Genomic DNA, 16,605 nt, shown 5'->3' on the forward strand with positions numbered 1-16,605 from the left:
ATACCGAATAATTTCTTGTGTTCTGAAAGCAGTTTGTCATGTAAATGACCTCAAGGAGAAGGGGTTATTAATGATCACATACTAGCTAGTTTTGGGATCTTCTCATTTTTTTTTTTTTTTTTTTGTTTCTTTAAACCCTTAGAAGATTAACAAAGGGAAATCCAAAAGAAGAAGAAAAATGAAGGCCTAATTAGTGACATCCAGAGGTGACAGAATACAACTAAATAGACTATACTTTCAAGTGTAAAGGTACTGGGAAGGGAAATGTTTATTTCTTTATTAAATATTTAATGAGTACCTACTATGTCCAGGCCCTGTATAAGCTGCTGGGGACACAAAGCTAGTTCTGGTCCTTAAAGAACTAATAGTCTACACAGGGTTTCTCAAGCTCAGTAATACTGATATTTTGGGCAGGACAATTCATTTCGTTTGGCACGGTGGACTGTCCTGTGTAGCTGAAGGGTGTCTGGCAGCATGCCTGGCTACACCCACTAGATGCCAGTAGGCATCCCACAACCCCTTTCCAGTTGTGACAACCAAAAATACCTCCCGATACTGGCAAATGTCCCCTGGGGGACAAAAGTGTCCCCCAGTTGACAACCACTAGTGTAGGAAACGCAGACCATTTATATAACACACTGTGATAAGCACTATTATCAAAACTTTGCGAGTTAGAGAAGAGGACTCCTTAATTCTAGGGGAAAGAGAGCAGATGCCACAGAAGGTTTCACAGAATAAATGACATTTTATGCTTAATATATGAAAAATGTTTTGCAGTAGGCCAAGCAGACAAGAAGAGGGAAAGTGAGGAACACATGGAAGGAACAGGGAAAGAATAAGTAGAGAAAGACCATTTGAAGTCAGATACAGGAAGATGAGCAAAGGCCTGGGGGTAAAAGACCACAGAATATTCAGGCAATGATGGACAGTTTACATGGTGGAAAATGAAAAGTAAGACTGAAACCACATCACGCCAAGTAAGAAAGGAGGTGGAATTTTAATATAAATTTAATATAAATAAAGAAATAAGTGCATATTTTAAACAGAGCGGAGCCCTTTTCCAAACAAAGCCTTACCTAGATCCCCAGTATATGAAACTGACTGAAGTGGAGCTTCTGTGGTTGGGTCATGGTCACTCAGTTTTCCCTTAGCTTCTAAGTGAGCTTCAGAAGCACTTCTGCAGAACCCTAGAGCTCTAGGGCACATACTGGAAACCCACTTTGGTAGGTAATAGGATACTACCGAAAGATTTTAAGTGCAGAATATGTGTTCAGATTTGTTTTTCAGAAAAAGGCACTCTAGTGGCAGGGCTGAATATTGAGTAGGTACAAGGGGAAAAGCTTAAAGGGACAAAGACCAGTCAGCATTTTATATGCAGGTTTCACTTGGAGATCAGTCTAAAGGCTACAAGATACACGAAAAAAGCACATTGGGGTTGAAGTTATACAAATCTGGCTTAAAATTCTAAGTGTGCTACTAATGATGACCTTGGGCATGTTAGTTGACTTTGCCAAGTTCTATTTTCTCATTCTGTAAAATGGGGCTACCTACCTCACTTGACCACTATAAAAAAATACATGTAAATGAAGATTGGGTGCTGGCATACATAAGCACGTAGCAAATATAGATGTGCATCATCTTCTTTCACTTGGCCTCTTTATGATTCAAGTTTATTAAACCTCCCTGATCCCATGCAACTTAGAAAAGGGAGATTTAATTGCTTGCTGTTAATAACTTTTCGACTTGGTAAAGAATAGACACATAATTTTTTTTTATAAGGATATATTTTTTGAGTGACCTGTTAGCATGAGCCTCATGCTAAGAGAAGGTCAGCATTTGGCTTCCTCTTACTTTTGGATGTGCCAGGATGTCTCATAAGAGGGAGTTCAAAACAAGAGTAGCCAAAACCCAAGCACTACATGTGTCTGCCTGGCTCAGAGCGAGTGTTTCTGGCCTACTTCAGGTTAGCAAAGCTTACATCAGTTCCACAGTTAGAAAGTCAGCAGCTAAAAACTCCACCTGTGTACAAATCTTTCAGGAGATCAAATGGTGTGAGGATTACAAAGCCTGGATTAGAAAAGCCAACTTGCAAATCCAAATTTCCCTCTATTCTTTACCACCCTGGGTCAGTAAGTGCTTCAGCTGTGAATATTTACGCCTCTCTCAGAGAAAACAACCTTTATTTCAAGAGCGCTGATGTTTTCTCCTTTTCTTTCCCACTGTTTATCATCACACTGGTGACATAATGTCAGTTAAGACAAATGTCCACCACAACCAAGTGAAAGGTGCAGGGCTGGAGGATAAAACTGGGTGGAAAATTGAGAGGAGGAAGAGTTCAGCTAAGTATTTTAGGATCACACACAGTGTCTGCAACTCAGTACACTATGCCAGAAGTCTTACAGAACTGGATACTTTCAAATTGTAGACAACAAGGTAGTTAATAAAAGCTTTCTGATACTCTCAAGGCATTTTTGATTCCTGTAACCCCTGTAACAGAGAATCTATCTTCTCTTACGGCTGCAGGTTCCCTGGACACTATTCAGCATCGCATCCACCTTTTCTGCAATTTGAGATTCTGATGTGACGGAGAATTCAGCAGTCTTACCTTTGAACTAGGGTCCCAAAGATAAGACGAAGACACTTCTGCATGTTTTCGGTACACAGCCATTTCCACTGTTCTGTTAGTAGCAAGAGGAGCAGATCTAGGGCTGTGTCAGCTAACTCTGTCTCTGTTCCTGAGGGACAAAATGGCATCAAGAGTAACTCAGAAGAGACCCATACTTGAGGAACATCTTTCAAGGTACTGGGTGGCACCTGTGTCTCTCTACCTTCATGCCGATCATCTGGTATTTCTGCAATCCCTCTCCACTCAAATCAAGAGATGTTTAACTCATATCTAGAAGGTTCAGTGACAGGCTCGGCATTTCTTTACATTTTTAATTAATGTTCCTGATATTGTAACCTAATGAATGTTTCTATGTTTTTAAAAGCTATATATATGGCCGGGCGCGGTGGCTCAAGCCTGTAATCCCAGCACTTTGGGAGGCCGAGACGGGTGGATCACGAGGTCAGGAAATCGAGACCATCCTGGCTAACACAGTGAAACCCCGTCTCTACTAAAAAAATACAAAAAACTAGCCGGCGAAGTGGCGGGCACCTGTAGTCCCAGCTACTCGGGAGGCTGAGGCAGGAGAATGGCGTGAACCCAGGAGGCGGAGCTTGCAGTGAGCTGAGATCCGGCCACTGCACTCCAGCCTGGGCGACAGAGCGAGACTCCGTCTCAAAAAAAAAATAATAAATAAAAGATATATATATATATATTTTCTAATCATATATATATACATATCTTCTAATCATATATATACACACACACACACACATATGCACTTATGTGGCCTACTTAGTTTCTATTTCTTCTGTATTTCCCCAGGATGCTGAATACTTTGTTCCAAATAAAAGCTCACAACTAGTGACTAAGTGCAACTGGCAAGGCCTCCTCTCTTTCCAACCTTGCATTCCACTCACCCCCACAAAGCATGATGGAAACACCAGGGGCAGAAGTCGGGAAAGATTTGGCATTCACTTTCCTGAAAAAGCTCCATTACACAGAGCTGTGGGGTTAGGATTCAAGAGGCTTCAGTCTGATTTTGAGATAACATTTGGTTCTAGGAAGAACACCACACCTCTGGTAAAATGCCCTAACAATTACTACATTCTTCCTGTTTCAAAGACTGGAAGGGCCACACATGAGCTTATACCCATGCTAAACTAAGGTTTCCTGAACAAATGTATTTTGTGGAAGGAAGCATGTGTTGTTTAAACCTGTCCTGGGGTCCCAACGTCACTTCTGATTTGCCTCCAAGTATGTGATGTTACAGAATGAATCTGAGATATCTGGTGCTACTGCTGTGATTAATATTATAAGTAGTATCAACAATGACTTTGTTAGTGTAGGATCAATGGGTATTCTCCGGGTCACCTTGCCCCAGCTCTCCTTGAACATGAATGACTTCTGATTTGGACAGATCTACTAGAACTGAATCATACTTCCCTCTTAACCCCATATAATATATATTTTCTTTTCTGTTTGTATTGCAAAGATTGGGAGCTGATATGTTGTTTGATTTCTAATCATCTTCTCAAAGATGGGATATTGCATTCCTTGGGAGACAGTATCATCCTGAGCCCTAGTCCTCAATTGTATGATTCTCTCAGGTTTTGCATTTGCCTGGAGCTGCCACCATGTGGTAAGAATTAGTTATAGCAGTGAAAAATAAGAAAGCAAACAAGGTACCACCAAGTCAGTTCTCCTAAAGAAAATGATGCATTTTTTTTTTTAATCATATGAGCATTTTGAGTCTCTCAGAGATAGAAGAAGGGTTTCAGGCCTAAATCATCCCTCTAGAGATATTATGTTCAACATATACAGGCTGGACTTTGCCTAGAATGATATTCTTAGCGCACTGCCTCTGCCCCCTGCCATCTTTACAGTCTCTTAGAGTTTCTGATGCTTTCACCGTCATATTACTTTATTTACTTAATTGTGAGATATGTGTGAAGGGATGGGGCTGTCAATCCCATTTTTCACAGACTTAAATTGAGGCCCTCAGAAGAGATGTCAGGTGATTTGTTTATGGGCACCTGAGAAAGAACAGTGAAATCAGCTTTTTCCCCATTTTTGAATCCAAGATTTTGCGATCTTTTATTCTCTACAGAGGGCTCTATCTTGATGGAACCAATATACTTATTTTAAGTTCTAGTTCAGTAAATATACTAATTAATATCTAGAGCTTTGAATTTTTCTTCTACAGAGTACACATCTGCTCTTCTCCTGGAAGGTGAACTTGCTCTGCCTCCAATGCAAATAAGGAAGAAGTAGAGCTTTCATCTCTTCTCCCTCCCTACTTTATGTTGGGTAACTAGGTTGTATCATCTGCTATGGAAGTAAATACAGAAAAAAGAATAGATCTGGGGAAATAAGACAATTTCCATCTTGAACACATTATATTTCAGTTGCCCTGTGGTATATCCAAGTGAAGATACACAATATTCAATATTTAAGGCATCACCACACATGCGTTACAGCTGAAGCCAAGAGTACAGCTGGGGTCCCCCTGGAAGAGTATGTAGAATAGCAACAGTGAGCCAAAAATCAAGCTCTGGCGCCAAGAGACTGGACTAAGAAGCCACAAGAAGGGCATGAAGGAAACCAGGAAACTGGGACACTAAAGGAAGAAAGTTTCTAAAGAAATCCAAGAGTCTGATATGCCAAAAATAAGTTCAATGAGCTATCAATATTATCAGCATGGTCTCGTCCTGCCGGATTAGAACTCCCTGTTTGTGCCCTGCTCTGCTGCTTGATTCTGCTCTGGCAACTGTGTCCTACTCATCTCTGTGCCCCCACACAGCACCTCCAACACTGGAGTTCAACACATGGCATGCAGCTGAATGGAACAGAAATCAAAGTTACAAACTCCAACTATCCCAAGTCCCAAGTGGATGCCACCCTGGCTCCCTTCTCCATGGGAGCAGAGACCTCGCCACTCACCTGGATCGCTGTTGCTGGGGTCTTGGGGTGGCACAGCTGCATCTGACAAGCAACTGTCCACATGTCCTTTAGGGGGCTGTTCAGGATCTTTTTCTGGGGCTTTTGTTGGCTGCATTTCCAGTAACTTTGTCTGTTTTTCAACAAAAGATTCCATCCCAGACATGGATAGGGTCTCGGACTCCTAAGAAATAGCCAGTGGCGTATCACATAAGGAATGCTGGCAGTAGGGGAGAAAACGTGGCACTCTAGGTTTCCCTGCCTCTCCCCTGCATAAGTACCTTGGGTAGAAAAGCCAACCGATGCTCTGACTACTTTAGGAAAGATTTTATTTTTTACCCAAGTTGCAGGTAATACAGCCTGCCCTGGGATGATCAGATCTGCACACATTTTCGGTCATCCATTTTTTTCCAGGAACTAGCTTTCTTTCTCATCTTGTCATCCACTATCCCAAACCCACCATGGTTGAGAAGCCAACCTGCCAAGCCAGAACTGGTAGGAATTACAAACGACTCAGAGAAAAGACTTTTAGCATAAAAGTTGGAGACCCAAAGGCTGATGAAGTCATTTAGCAGGACATATCTGACTTTAGAGAGTATCTCAACTGCCTATAACTGCAGGACCAACATCTCAGATATTTCCGCCCCACATTCTTTGGGTTTTGCTTCTTACCACATTGCCTTCCTGGAGACAATAAAGAATCTTGTCTTGTGCTTCAGTCACACTTAGTGCTGGCGAAATTTTACTGGATGAGAACCTCAGCCTGGACCTGGTACAGAAACAAAGAGCAGAAACAGGATGTAATTTATGGTCTTGAGCCCCACACAAAGGGCTGGCAAGTACTGATAATAAATGACAACAAGAATATCCGTACTTATTCTGGGGACCTTACTGTGGTCACATGGTCAGAGCTGCCAGGAAAGCCTTGGCCCTGCAATCTTCCAAACAGTGTATATTCTCGCAATTCTTAATACATAATGTAATGCATACACTAAGCTAGGTCTACAGTGCACTTGTGAAATGGCTTCTGCTAAGTAAAACTGGCATCAGTCTGCATCATGGTTATATTCCCACAGGAAAGATTAGCCAACACATACTAGGCACTCATTAAAAATTTGCTGAAGATTAAACAGACAGGTGGCATAGACCAAGTTTTTATTACTGCGGTTCACAGTGCATCCTTTTTGGACATCCATTTATTCCCCCTGTGTTCCAAATAAAACTAGAGAAGAAACTGTAAGTGATAACATCAGTGTTTCGAGGGACAGAGACTCATAAGCACAGGTATCATGGTCATCCTTCAATAGATGGGCCCAGTTAAGAAAAGGTTAGGCGCTGTGAGTCTGTTATTGCTGGCCCACAAAACGTAAGCACAAAGACAAAGAGTCAGACACTCAGACACACACACACACACACAGATGCTCTTTCTTCATAAGGACCCAGATATAGAAGAAATTTGCAGTAAGGGCACATGTGGTGCCCTTGCTTGCCACATGTTGGCTTTGAATGCTGCCAGGAAACAGCTGGGGCCCTAGTGCAGGAGACAGTAGCAGTAGTCAACCAGTTACTAAAATAGGCCCTGTGGGTTTCCATTCTAGCCTTTTCCTGTTTATTGCTAATATATGCAACTTCTGAGCCAAGATTTCCAGAAATCATGGCAAACAGAGATCAGTTATAAGCCTTAATTCTTAGTAGGAAAGAAACATCTCAATTTTCCAGGAAAAGAGAAAAGAGAATATCCTATTCAAAAGAGAGTATTCCTCCTAGTCAAACATCCCTGGTCAGTTGGGCCCCAGGTTCCCATGGCAAAACCAAACATTCAGCAGTGCTGCCTCTGCAGCACCACAGGCTCCTCCGGGTGGAGCACTGAGGAGCCTGGGGTCTAGTTTCGCCTAAAAACTGGTATGTCTGACCCACCTCCTCTCCTCTAGGGCTTGAGAATAGGGTGAGCGTTTGCTGAGGATTGGGGATCAATCTGGGAACTGGGGAAAGGTGCCTGGGTGACTGAGGGCTTCTCACTTGCCAGCCTTCTTGCCTTCTGTCTGGGACTTGCTTTCGGTCTCGGCCTCACTCAGCTCCTCTGTGGGGCTCTGGGGTTCAGAGCGAGGAAACGCTGTCTTCAAGGTGTCCACAATGGCACTCACCACCATCTGCAGGGGTCAGAGGTGCAGGCTCAGTAAGGCCATCCACATCCGCATCCACATCCACATCCACATCCACATCCACATCCACATCCACATATGGACACTGCCAAGCAAGCAGTCGCCTTACAGCACTTTACGCAACAGGATGAGGAGGGGGCCAGGCTCTCTAGCAAAGCCTTATCCAGTAGCAAGGTCGAATACCAGCTAATGACTTAGTGACAACTATCTTTCCTTTTTTCCATGGCCACAAATATCTTTTTCCTTGAGGAGTAAAACAAACAATGCCATGGGAAAAGAAGCCAAAACCAACAGTGAGAGAAATAAAAACCTAGGAGTTATGCAGGCTGATGATGTATCTTTCAATTTCTTTCTTTTTATATAAAAAAGTGATTTCTAGTTTCCAAATTGATAACAACTTCATCAACATGTGCACCAGTGGAAGTACACAGGTAGGAGTATAAAGAGAAGGGAAGAGTGAAGAAGATGATCAAAAATAAAAATACAGTTTAGGGGCATAGGTAATATTAACATGCTTAGAGTAACTTACACAGAGCAAACAATCAGTTTTTCTAGTCAATTCAAACAATTTCTTTCTTTAAGTACAGAAAAAATAACAAAAATCACTCAGGTCAAAACTAAGATATCTGGAGTTGAGTTGTAACTTCTCTACTTATAAAGACCAAATAAAATAATCCTCACTGAACATTAAGAATAATCTCTATTTCTTCAGAACGGCAAGATGACATACAGATATTTGCTAAAAAGGACAATGTACAAACGAAACCTTCAACTGTCAAAGAAACAGAATAAAACATTTACTCTTCCTCTGGTGCTTCCTGCTAATTAACACTGCTGGCTCAGAGCAGCACCATGCCTTCTTTGACTCATTCTTGTGGTATTCCTCCACAAGGAGTAAGCTGGCATAGCCAAGACAAGGCTGAAGAGAGTGGTCAGCAGACTACAGTAAAGACTGGGGGAGAACAAACTAGGGAAAGAACACTGAGGATGCATTAATTTAGATAATGCAGCTTAGAAAATACAACTTGTTCTCCAGGATCACAGAATTGTAGTCTGTGAGGGTGGGGAGGTCCTCATCTGTCTCATTCACTGATGTATGAACAGCAACTAGTAGAGTGCCTGGCTCAAAACAGGCATCCAGTAAGTAGATGTGGAAATAACGGATGAATGATATCTGCATGGAACTCTAGGCATTTACCCAGTTGATCCCTTTTTAGTTTGTAGTTTTTTCCATAGCAGTGGATATCCCCTAACACATACTACATGAAATTCTATTTTATTTGTCGCTCTAAGCCTAGATGAGAAGAGGGAGGCTCCTCTTCCGCCAATGCGTCCGTGTTTCCCAACCCAATAAAACACACATCACTTTTGACAAACTTAAGCCTCAGACTTCTGCCCCCGAGACGCTCATATCAGTTGGTAACCACTGCTTACAAGCTCCGACATGTGACACAAACGTCCTTCTTCCTACCATCTCCATAGGTGCTGAGACAACCTCTTGAAGAAGGTACAATTCTCTCCATACTGTGTTCTCTAGCGGAGAACCATGACACCACTTTAAATCCAGCCTCGTGTCCTGTCTTAGGGCTCTCTTTCCTGGGTGACCCAACACTGGAAATGACCTTTACCCTCTGAAAGACCACCCCTCCTGCCAGCTATCTGTGAAGACACAGATTGATCTTTACATGCCTCCAACAGTGTAACAATATAGTAATACCCCCAGAAGATATGTGTATACTTAAGAGTGTTGGGGTACTGTTTCCCACCAGCTGTTCCCTGTGATTCAGCGAGCTGATGATTCACCCAATATTTGGCAACAGGTCTTGACAATTTGAGTCCATGTTCTATTGACGCCTCTGTGCTGCCCCTTCCCACACTCTGCTGCTCTTATTTTTCAAGCACTACCTCCATTCTGATGAATCCTCCTCATTTATAGATCAAAACTAAAGCTGAGCACAGTGGCCCTGCTGGTACCTTGTCTATTCTAGAGACCACAAATGGTTTCTTGACAAAGGCAATACGAGCATCTGTGTTCAGAGCAAGGAACTCCTGCACCTCCTCACTGTTAGCGATCTCCGGAATGGCACAGAGTTGCTGCAAAAATAAAACACACACAAAAATTTTAAAGAGAAATTCCAGTCTCCAGATCTCTCTGCCCTGGCTTGGGTGTTCTGGGGTTAGACACCCAGGTTAAAATGAGAACAAGGCCAAAAGAGAAGGATGCTGACCTTTAGGAATGATTCTAGGAGGCTCTTACGGGCTTCTACTCTGTCACTGTCCATATTTCCAAATGGAAGATCTGGAAAGAGCTTTTTAGGACCCTTCACATCTAAAAAAAAAACAAAATATTCACTCATTTAACATTCACAGAGAGCTATTCCATATAAAACATATAAAGAAAACAGAACTATTGAATATATTTCCTTGGATTAAAAAAAATTCCAGGAGTTCCAAATATACATATGATCCATATGATCCACACAACACTAACTTGTTACAAGAGAGGGTTCTAAAGTGCAGAGACCCAAGTTTAAATTTGGGCTAAATCCTTACTATAATAACGATCTTAGATCATTTGTGTTATCTTTCTGACTTTGTTTCTCTTCTATAAGATGAGGACAATGAGGGTACCTATCTCATAGGCTGATGGGAGCATTAAAGGAGCTAACATGTGTAAAGTGCTTAGGAGAGAACCTGGCACACATTTTCAAGCTTGGCTCAGTATTAGCTATTATATTAAGAAAAAAAATGCATAATTTATGCCCAAACTTGTTAAACTGTTTATTTGGGTAATCATCACCATTTTTAAAAAACAAAGTAGCCAGTTACTAGCTAATTCTTAGAGTGAAATTTTATTACATTACAAAAATATTTAGAGAGGGGTGGTGGCTCACGTCTATAATCCTAGCACTTTGGGAGGCTGAGGCGGGTGGACTGCTTGAGGTCAGGAGTTCAAGACCATCCTGACCAATATAAGGAAACCCCATCTCTACTAAAAATACAAAAATGAGCCAGGCGTAATGGCAGGCTCCTGTAATCCCAGCTACTCTGGAGGCTGAGGCAGGAGAATCACCTGAACCTGGGAGGCGGAGGTTGCAGTGAGCCAAGATTGTAACATTGCACTCCAGCCTAGGTGACGAGAGCAAGACTCTGTCTCAAAAAAAAAAAAAAAAACCAGTCCCCCGTGCCTGAGAGTTGTCAAACAGCACACAAAAGATCTGGATGTTAAAGGAAAGAAGGTGGCAACAACTTCTGTGTAATATTTTAATATTTAAGAATCACCTATCTATGAATCTGGAAAAGTTAATTTAACTCCTGACACTAACTTACAGGCACAGGTGGAAATGTGAACACTTATTTTTTAATCTTAAACTAGATGGGGCTCCAGAACAAAGCAGTTGGCAGTAAAGGACTACCTCTGAAAGAATGTGATTGCTGCTGTCCAGCACTAAACCTCAGAACTCCTGAAGCAAACCCAGGGAGCAGAGAACCTTGAAACGGCATTCTCCTCCCCAATCCCTCCCATAAACCAACAGGCCAGTCAGGGTGGCTTGACGTGGGAAGCAAGCGGCAGTAGGGGTTGGGGAAACTCCTGACTTTTGATGAACTTTCGTAGATCTGGTTTCTCCTCCAGACGGGTCTGCAGATTCAAGAACTCTCGATAGCGACGATTCACAGTGTGGTAGGCCAGCTGCTGCAGGCCGCTGCTGTTTTCACCATCAAGGGCTGTCTCGTACTGTTCAACGAACAAATTGATTGACTGAATCAGCCGGGTTTCAGGAATCTTCTCTTCTGGCTTTACTGACTACTTGGTCAATGGCCACATAGCAAGAGTAAGAAACTAAGAACAAAGGGAGGGAGATGTTCCTATTCTGTTCCAGAACCTCCTATATCTAATGGCTCAGAAAGTCAAAAAAGAGTTTCACTCCTCCACACTACGGCTTTCATCTGAAAGCTCCCTCTTCCAGATACTTCCTTTACTTACAAAAATGGCTACATAACTATTTTTCAAATAAATATCTGAATAGAAGGCATAACATCCATAAAAATGATACTACCTCTATCACCTTTAAATTACAGGGCTAAACATTATAAGGGGAAAACCATTTTTCCATTATACTCCCCTGTGATTATTTATGTTAAAGGGAAGAACAAGTAATCCAACAGGAGATAAAAATCATTTGTTTATCTGGAATAAATTAAAGGGTATTTGTTTTGTTTCAGGCAGATTAATTTTCCTGATTGTTATTCTTAGAGCTAAACATAATTTTTCCTAAGTACCTATCATCTGTATCATAGAAGTCACATGAAAATTGGAGATGTGATAAGCGGTCAAAATCCACTGTCTTCCTAAGCTTAGAGGGGTTGGTATGTGGAAAAGATGACTTATACCTCTTGTTCTCCAGAGAGTGAACACCACGGATAGCATGGAATCTGCAACTCAGCTTGGGGGCGCACTTCTTGACAGGGTAGTTAAGACACAACGAAACGTTGTGGGAGAAGTATATATGTGCGCCTTCTCATTAGAAATAGGTTATTATTTTTTGGTTGAGGTATACCGTGGGCAAGAGATGGAAAAAACTAACTCCTTGTTGGTGGGACTTGTGGCTGATGCTTTACAATTTTTTGGAGACAGGGTATTTATTATGAGCTGATGTGAGCAACGCAGTCTCTCAGAACAGTACTGAGGAGGAAAGACCAGGTAAGAGAGACAGGTGACATTCAGGGTGGGGCTCTCAAGCCTGGGGCATTTGGGAACTATGAGGCTTTCTGTGGAATATGCTGCTCCTTGAGGGCCAATTTTCAACACTGTTATGGTTACTTCCATCACATAAACTGAAAACTATTTACTATCAGAAAGTATAATAATATTGATATACAATTTAAAATCAGTTATATGTCCATATAAAATTCTAAAACCAATTTCAAACTACTCATAATTGGCTATATTACTTTGTTCTCATTTTTTACTTTACTCTTTTCTAATGCTTAATTGAAGTAGTAGAAGATGTCAAAATCTAGCAACAACAAAAAAGAATAATGGGAAAGACTGTGAACTTAAACATTCTATTCATCAACTTAATTCTTCTGCTAATAAGGAGGAAAAAAATCTGCTGTTTAATGTCAGTATAGGAATAGTCATTTAAAAAAGATGAAATAACCAGAGCCAACACTTAAATGTGAGAAAGGTGCATGGCATAGGGACATCCAGAATAAGAACAAAAAGGCAGGAAAATGTTAACAAAGTTATACCAGTCATTTGAGGCTAGTCTCAGTTATTTTATGACCAGTACTATCTGTACTTCTACAATTTGCCTACAAGGAGTGTGAGTGTGTTTGTGTGTTCACATATAGGCATTTCTAATTACTTCCACTCTGTCTTACTTGAAAATGTCATAATGTTACTTTCTAAAATGCTATGTCATGATGCAGCTGTGTTGAGCAGATCAAGGAAGGCCTTCTCCCTCTCACCTGGATTGGGAGTTCTTGGGGAGGAGTGAAGCAAGCAGGCTGTGCCTGGTGGTAGCTTCTGGACTCAAATGAGAGAAACTCAAGTGGAAGGCAAGGAAAATCCAATGGGTAGGATCTTGCCCAAGAATTTTCTAAACTTCTTCCCTGCTCATTTCTTTTTCAAAATACTAGTATATTTTGTACTTTGTTTTAGGAAGGTAGGTTATTTACCTATACCTATCTCAGAAGACAGCAAGTTTTTGACTCTTGGAGGTGTTTAAGCACAGACTTGGGAGCAACTTGACAACAGATAATATGAAGAGGGTTGGTTGGATGAGAGAGGCAATTCTCCTAAAATGGCCGTAGGACAGGCTGACTCCATGTTATCTGGAGAGTTCTATTTGAAATATAAAATAAATAAATAGAGAATCCAGGGACCCCTCCTTAGAAATTCTCATCTGAATCCATCAGTGTGTGTCAGAATCTGTATATATGCAAGGCAGCTCAAGTGATTTGGAGGTGCAGCCAAGTTTGGGAGCCACTGAAAATGTAACCCTGAGCATTCTAGCAGCTCTGAAGTTCCAGGACTGTTTGTGTGAGTACAGGATAAATGCTACTCTGCTTTACACATTAGCTTCAGACCATTCACAGAGATAGATGCCTATTGAGAGAAACTCTTCAAACTAAGAGCATCTCTCCCCAGAGAACATTTGCTTCACTGACTGCTTTCCAAACCCACTCCTAGCCCGGGTGAGCACCCACAGTTTTAATCCTGTTACCTTCACAGTATAGAGTGTGTATGGGTGGAATCCAGTGCCACTGTGCTCTCGGGCTGTAATGGTGCCAGTGATACGAAGGTTCTGGATGATAACTGGGCCATCTGGACTGCTTAGGGGCTCAAAGCTGAAGGTGGCTGAGCTGAGAGGACCAGGTGGAGAGGAGGAAAGCAGAACTGGTGGCAGAGTAGGATCAAGGGAGCGCACATCGTGGGTGAGATCCTTCTCTAAGCATGAGGGCCGCGAGGGGCAGGTCTTTTCTGGCCCTTCCAGCAAAGCTGTAACAGAGGTGGTAACATCTCCTTGTTCTATCTCCTTGTCTGCTGTGTCAATCTGGATCTCTGGGTAGGAATTCAGTGTGGAGACCGGCAGGCCTGTCTCTGTTTCTGTCCCTGGACCCTCCTCCGCCTCTGCTCCTTCAGATGCCTCACCATCTTTGGGTTCCAGAGCCTGGGAACCCTCTAGGGCACAGAGGGCATCCTGAATCCTGTCAGAGAGAAAGTTGCCTGGAGTCATGAGCATGATGGTTTCTTTGCCCAGTTCAGACAGCGGAGACTCCAGCTCTGAGTCTTCACATAAGAACAGGGGACCTCGAAGATTTGGCTGTAGGAAATGAGATGAGTTGTTTCCTACTTTTCTTTCTTCACACATCCCACTCAAATCTCCCTCTACAGCTTCGTGGCCTTCTTCAACCTCTGGGGAGGGGCCTGCAGGACCCTCTGGCTCACTGTAACTTAGAAATACTGGGGCTGCTACTGGAGAAGTTCTCCCTTCTGGAAGCTGCTCTACCTCAGCAATCAGTGGCAGAGATGTGGGCACTGAGGGCTGTTCGGGGGCACTGGCTGGGCAAGGTGCTGGATCTCTGGCCTTGGAAAAGATGCCCACAAGCACAAGGTGGATCCAGTCAGGATCTGACAGCTTGCTGATCAGTGGTAAGATTACATTGCAGGTGATGAGTTCGACCACTACATGGCGTCCGGTACGAGTCTCCAAGTGGGGCTTGGGCACCAGCCCTTGAAGCAACAAATTCACAACACCACGTGTATGGGTGACTTCAGCACTGGGGCTGTGCACAGCAGGATGTGGGGCAGTAGCCCGGCAGTAAGCCTCCCAGAGGTGGGAAGGCTCAACTGGACCATTCTTCCCTGCAGTGGCCTCCTTTGCCTGAATGTAGCTCTGCAGGTGACAACCACAGAGAGTCAGGACACTCTGGGCAAGAGCATGACAGTCCATCATGCTCATCCTTCTCCGAAGCTCCTGGACCAACCCTTTCATGGCTGCCTCCATTTCCTCCTCAAAGGCTGGCTCCTGGCTCACGGAACGGTACCAGGATAACACAAAATCTCGAATAATCATCTGGATGGTGCGGTTGATCTCCTGTTCCAGCTGCCTTTCTGCCTCAGGGCATGGAGGGCAGGTGGCCAATGGGAGGAAGCGTTCCAGATGCAGTCGACCGGAAGCCGCTCCGGCGACGCTGGAGCCCAGCCATCCTCCCAGCACCACTAGCAATGCAGACAGAAGGCACAGCAGCCACACATTGACCAGAAGGTGTATGACCAGGAGCCAGCCAAGCAAGACCCCCACAGCCATCAGCTTCCGGCTACTCAACAGGCTACTGAGGTGACCGCTGGATCCAGCGGGAGTCTCCTGGAACGGTGGTACTGTTTCTGTCTTCATGGCTGAATGGACAAGGTGGCTTCCCCAGATGACAGCCCTCAAGATTTTACTTCGGCGTTCGGGAAGCGGGGCATGCACTGTGTCTCATGTGGGGCGATCTGGGTGTTCTCCAGGGAACCGGGGCTCCGGGCCCTCAAAGTCCTACAGACACTGCAAAGCGACAGCGGCAGCTTCGCAGCTCCCCATTGCTAACACTAACAGAGCCCTCGAACTCGCCCCTTCCAGCCGAGGTGCGGCTTTGGAGGAAAACTCTGCGGCCTCCATACCGCCCCAGGCGGAAGGCCTCTTCGCGGCCTCGGGGCGGGCGGTGCAGGGCCCTGGGGCCCAGGGACACTTACACACGCAGAGGGCAGCGGCCGGCAGAGACTGGGTCACACGCCGGCGGGAACCGCGCGCCCACACTCAGCCCCGACCTGAAGTGGGCTCATCCAGGTCCTCTCCGCTGGCCTCGGCCCGCTGCCGCCGCAAACCTGGGCGACCGCGCTCCGCAGCCCGGCCTGTGTTAAGGCTGACCGCCGGCCGGCCGCCGGCGACAGCTTCCGGGTCGACGTCGACGGGAGCGAGGCATGCTGGGAGAGCGGCCGCGCGCGCCCTGCCTGAGGAGCGGCGTTGCCCGGCGCCCTCTGCTGGAGAGGAGCCGCCCTGACGGCAACTGCGCGCGGTAGCGTTTGAGCCTGAGCCTGAGCGCTCAAAGGGCGCGTGCTCGCCAAGAGCGGGCGCAGATTCCCGAAGTGCCACGAAATAGCCACCTGCAGCAGTCGCCGCTAAGACCCAGACTTCCAGACGCTTTAAAACACTGCCTAGTTCTGGTAATTAAATGAAGCCTGTCCGTTACTGCTTAGGCACACTGTCAATAATCCGGTTTATTTTAATTTCATGGAGACGTAGTTTCATTGGCCTGGTGTGTCTTAACATTTACCCGGTTTCCCCTAGAGCCAGTACCCCGCGTCCCCACTACACAGCTTACCTCATTTGTTGTCAGGAATTGCAGAAT

At 44.2% G+C, this 16,605-nt stretch overlaps 1 protein-coding gene across 3 annotated transcripts in view; it reads right to left on the reverse strand.

The window, feature by feature from the left end:
- SNX19 (sorting nexin 19) overlaps positions 1-16,179 on the reverse strand; it is a 41,056-nt gene extending 24,877 nt beyond the window's left edge. The window contains exons 1-9 of one of the 3 annotated variants that reach the window (XM_011934695.1): positions 15,950-16,119; positions 14,366-14,421; positions 11,305-11,443; positions 9,936-10,036; positions 9,682-9,801; positions 7,565-7,695; positions 6,218-6,314; positions 5,549-5,729; positions 2,606-2,735 (exon numbers count right to left, since the gene is read on the reverse strand). In XM_011934695.1, the coding sequence (XP_011790085.1) occupies positions 2,606-2,735; positions 5,549-5,729; positions 6,218-6,314; positions 7,565-7,695; positions 9,682-9,801; positions 9,936-10,036; positions 11,305-11,443; positions 14,366-14,368 (902 nt within the window). In that variant the 5' untranslated portion in view covers positions 14,369-14,421; positions 15,950-16,119. Of the gene's footprint in view, positions 1-2,605; positions 2,736-5,548; positions 5,730-6,217; positions 6,315-7,564; positions 7,696-9,681; positions 9,802-9,935; positions 10,037-11,304; positions 11,444-13,937 lie in introns of all 3 variants that reach the window. The other 2 variants (XM_011934694.1, XM_011934696.1) reach the window with 2 other exon arrangements.
- Positions 16,180-16,605: the final 426 nt, after the last annotated feature.

Source organism: Colobus angolensis, unplaced genomic scaffold (assembly GCF_000951035.1).
Source record: "Colobus angolensis palliatus isolate OR3802 unplaced genomic scaffold, Cang.pa_1.0 Scaffold137, whole genome shotgun sequence".
Taxonomy (NCBI): domain Eukaryota; kingdom Metazoa; phylum Chordata; class Mammalia; order Primates; family Cercopithecidae; genus Colobus; species Colobus angolensis.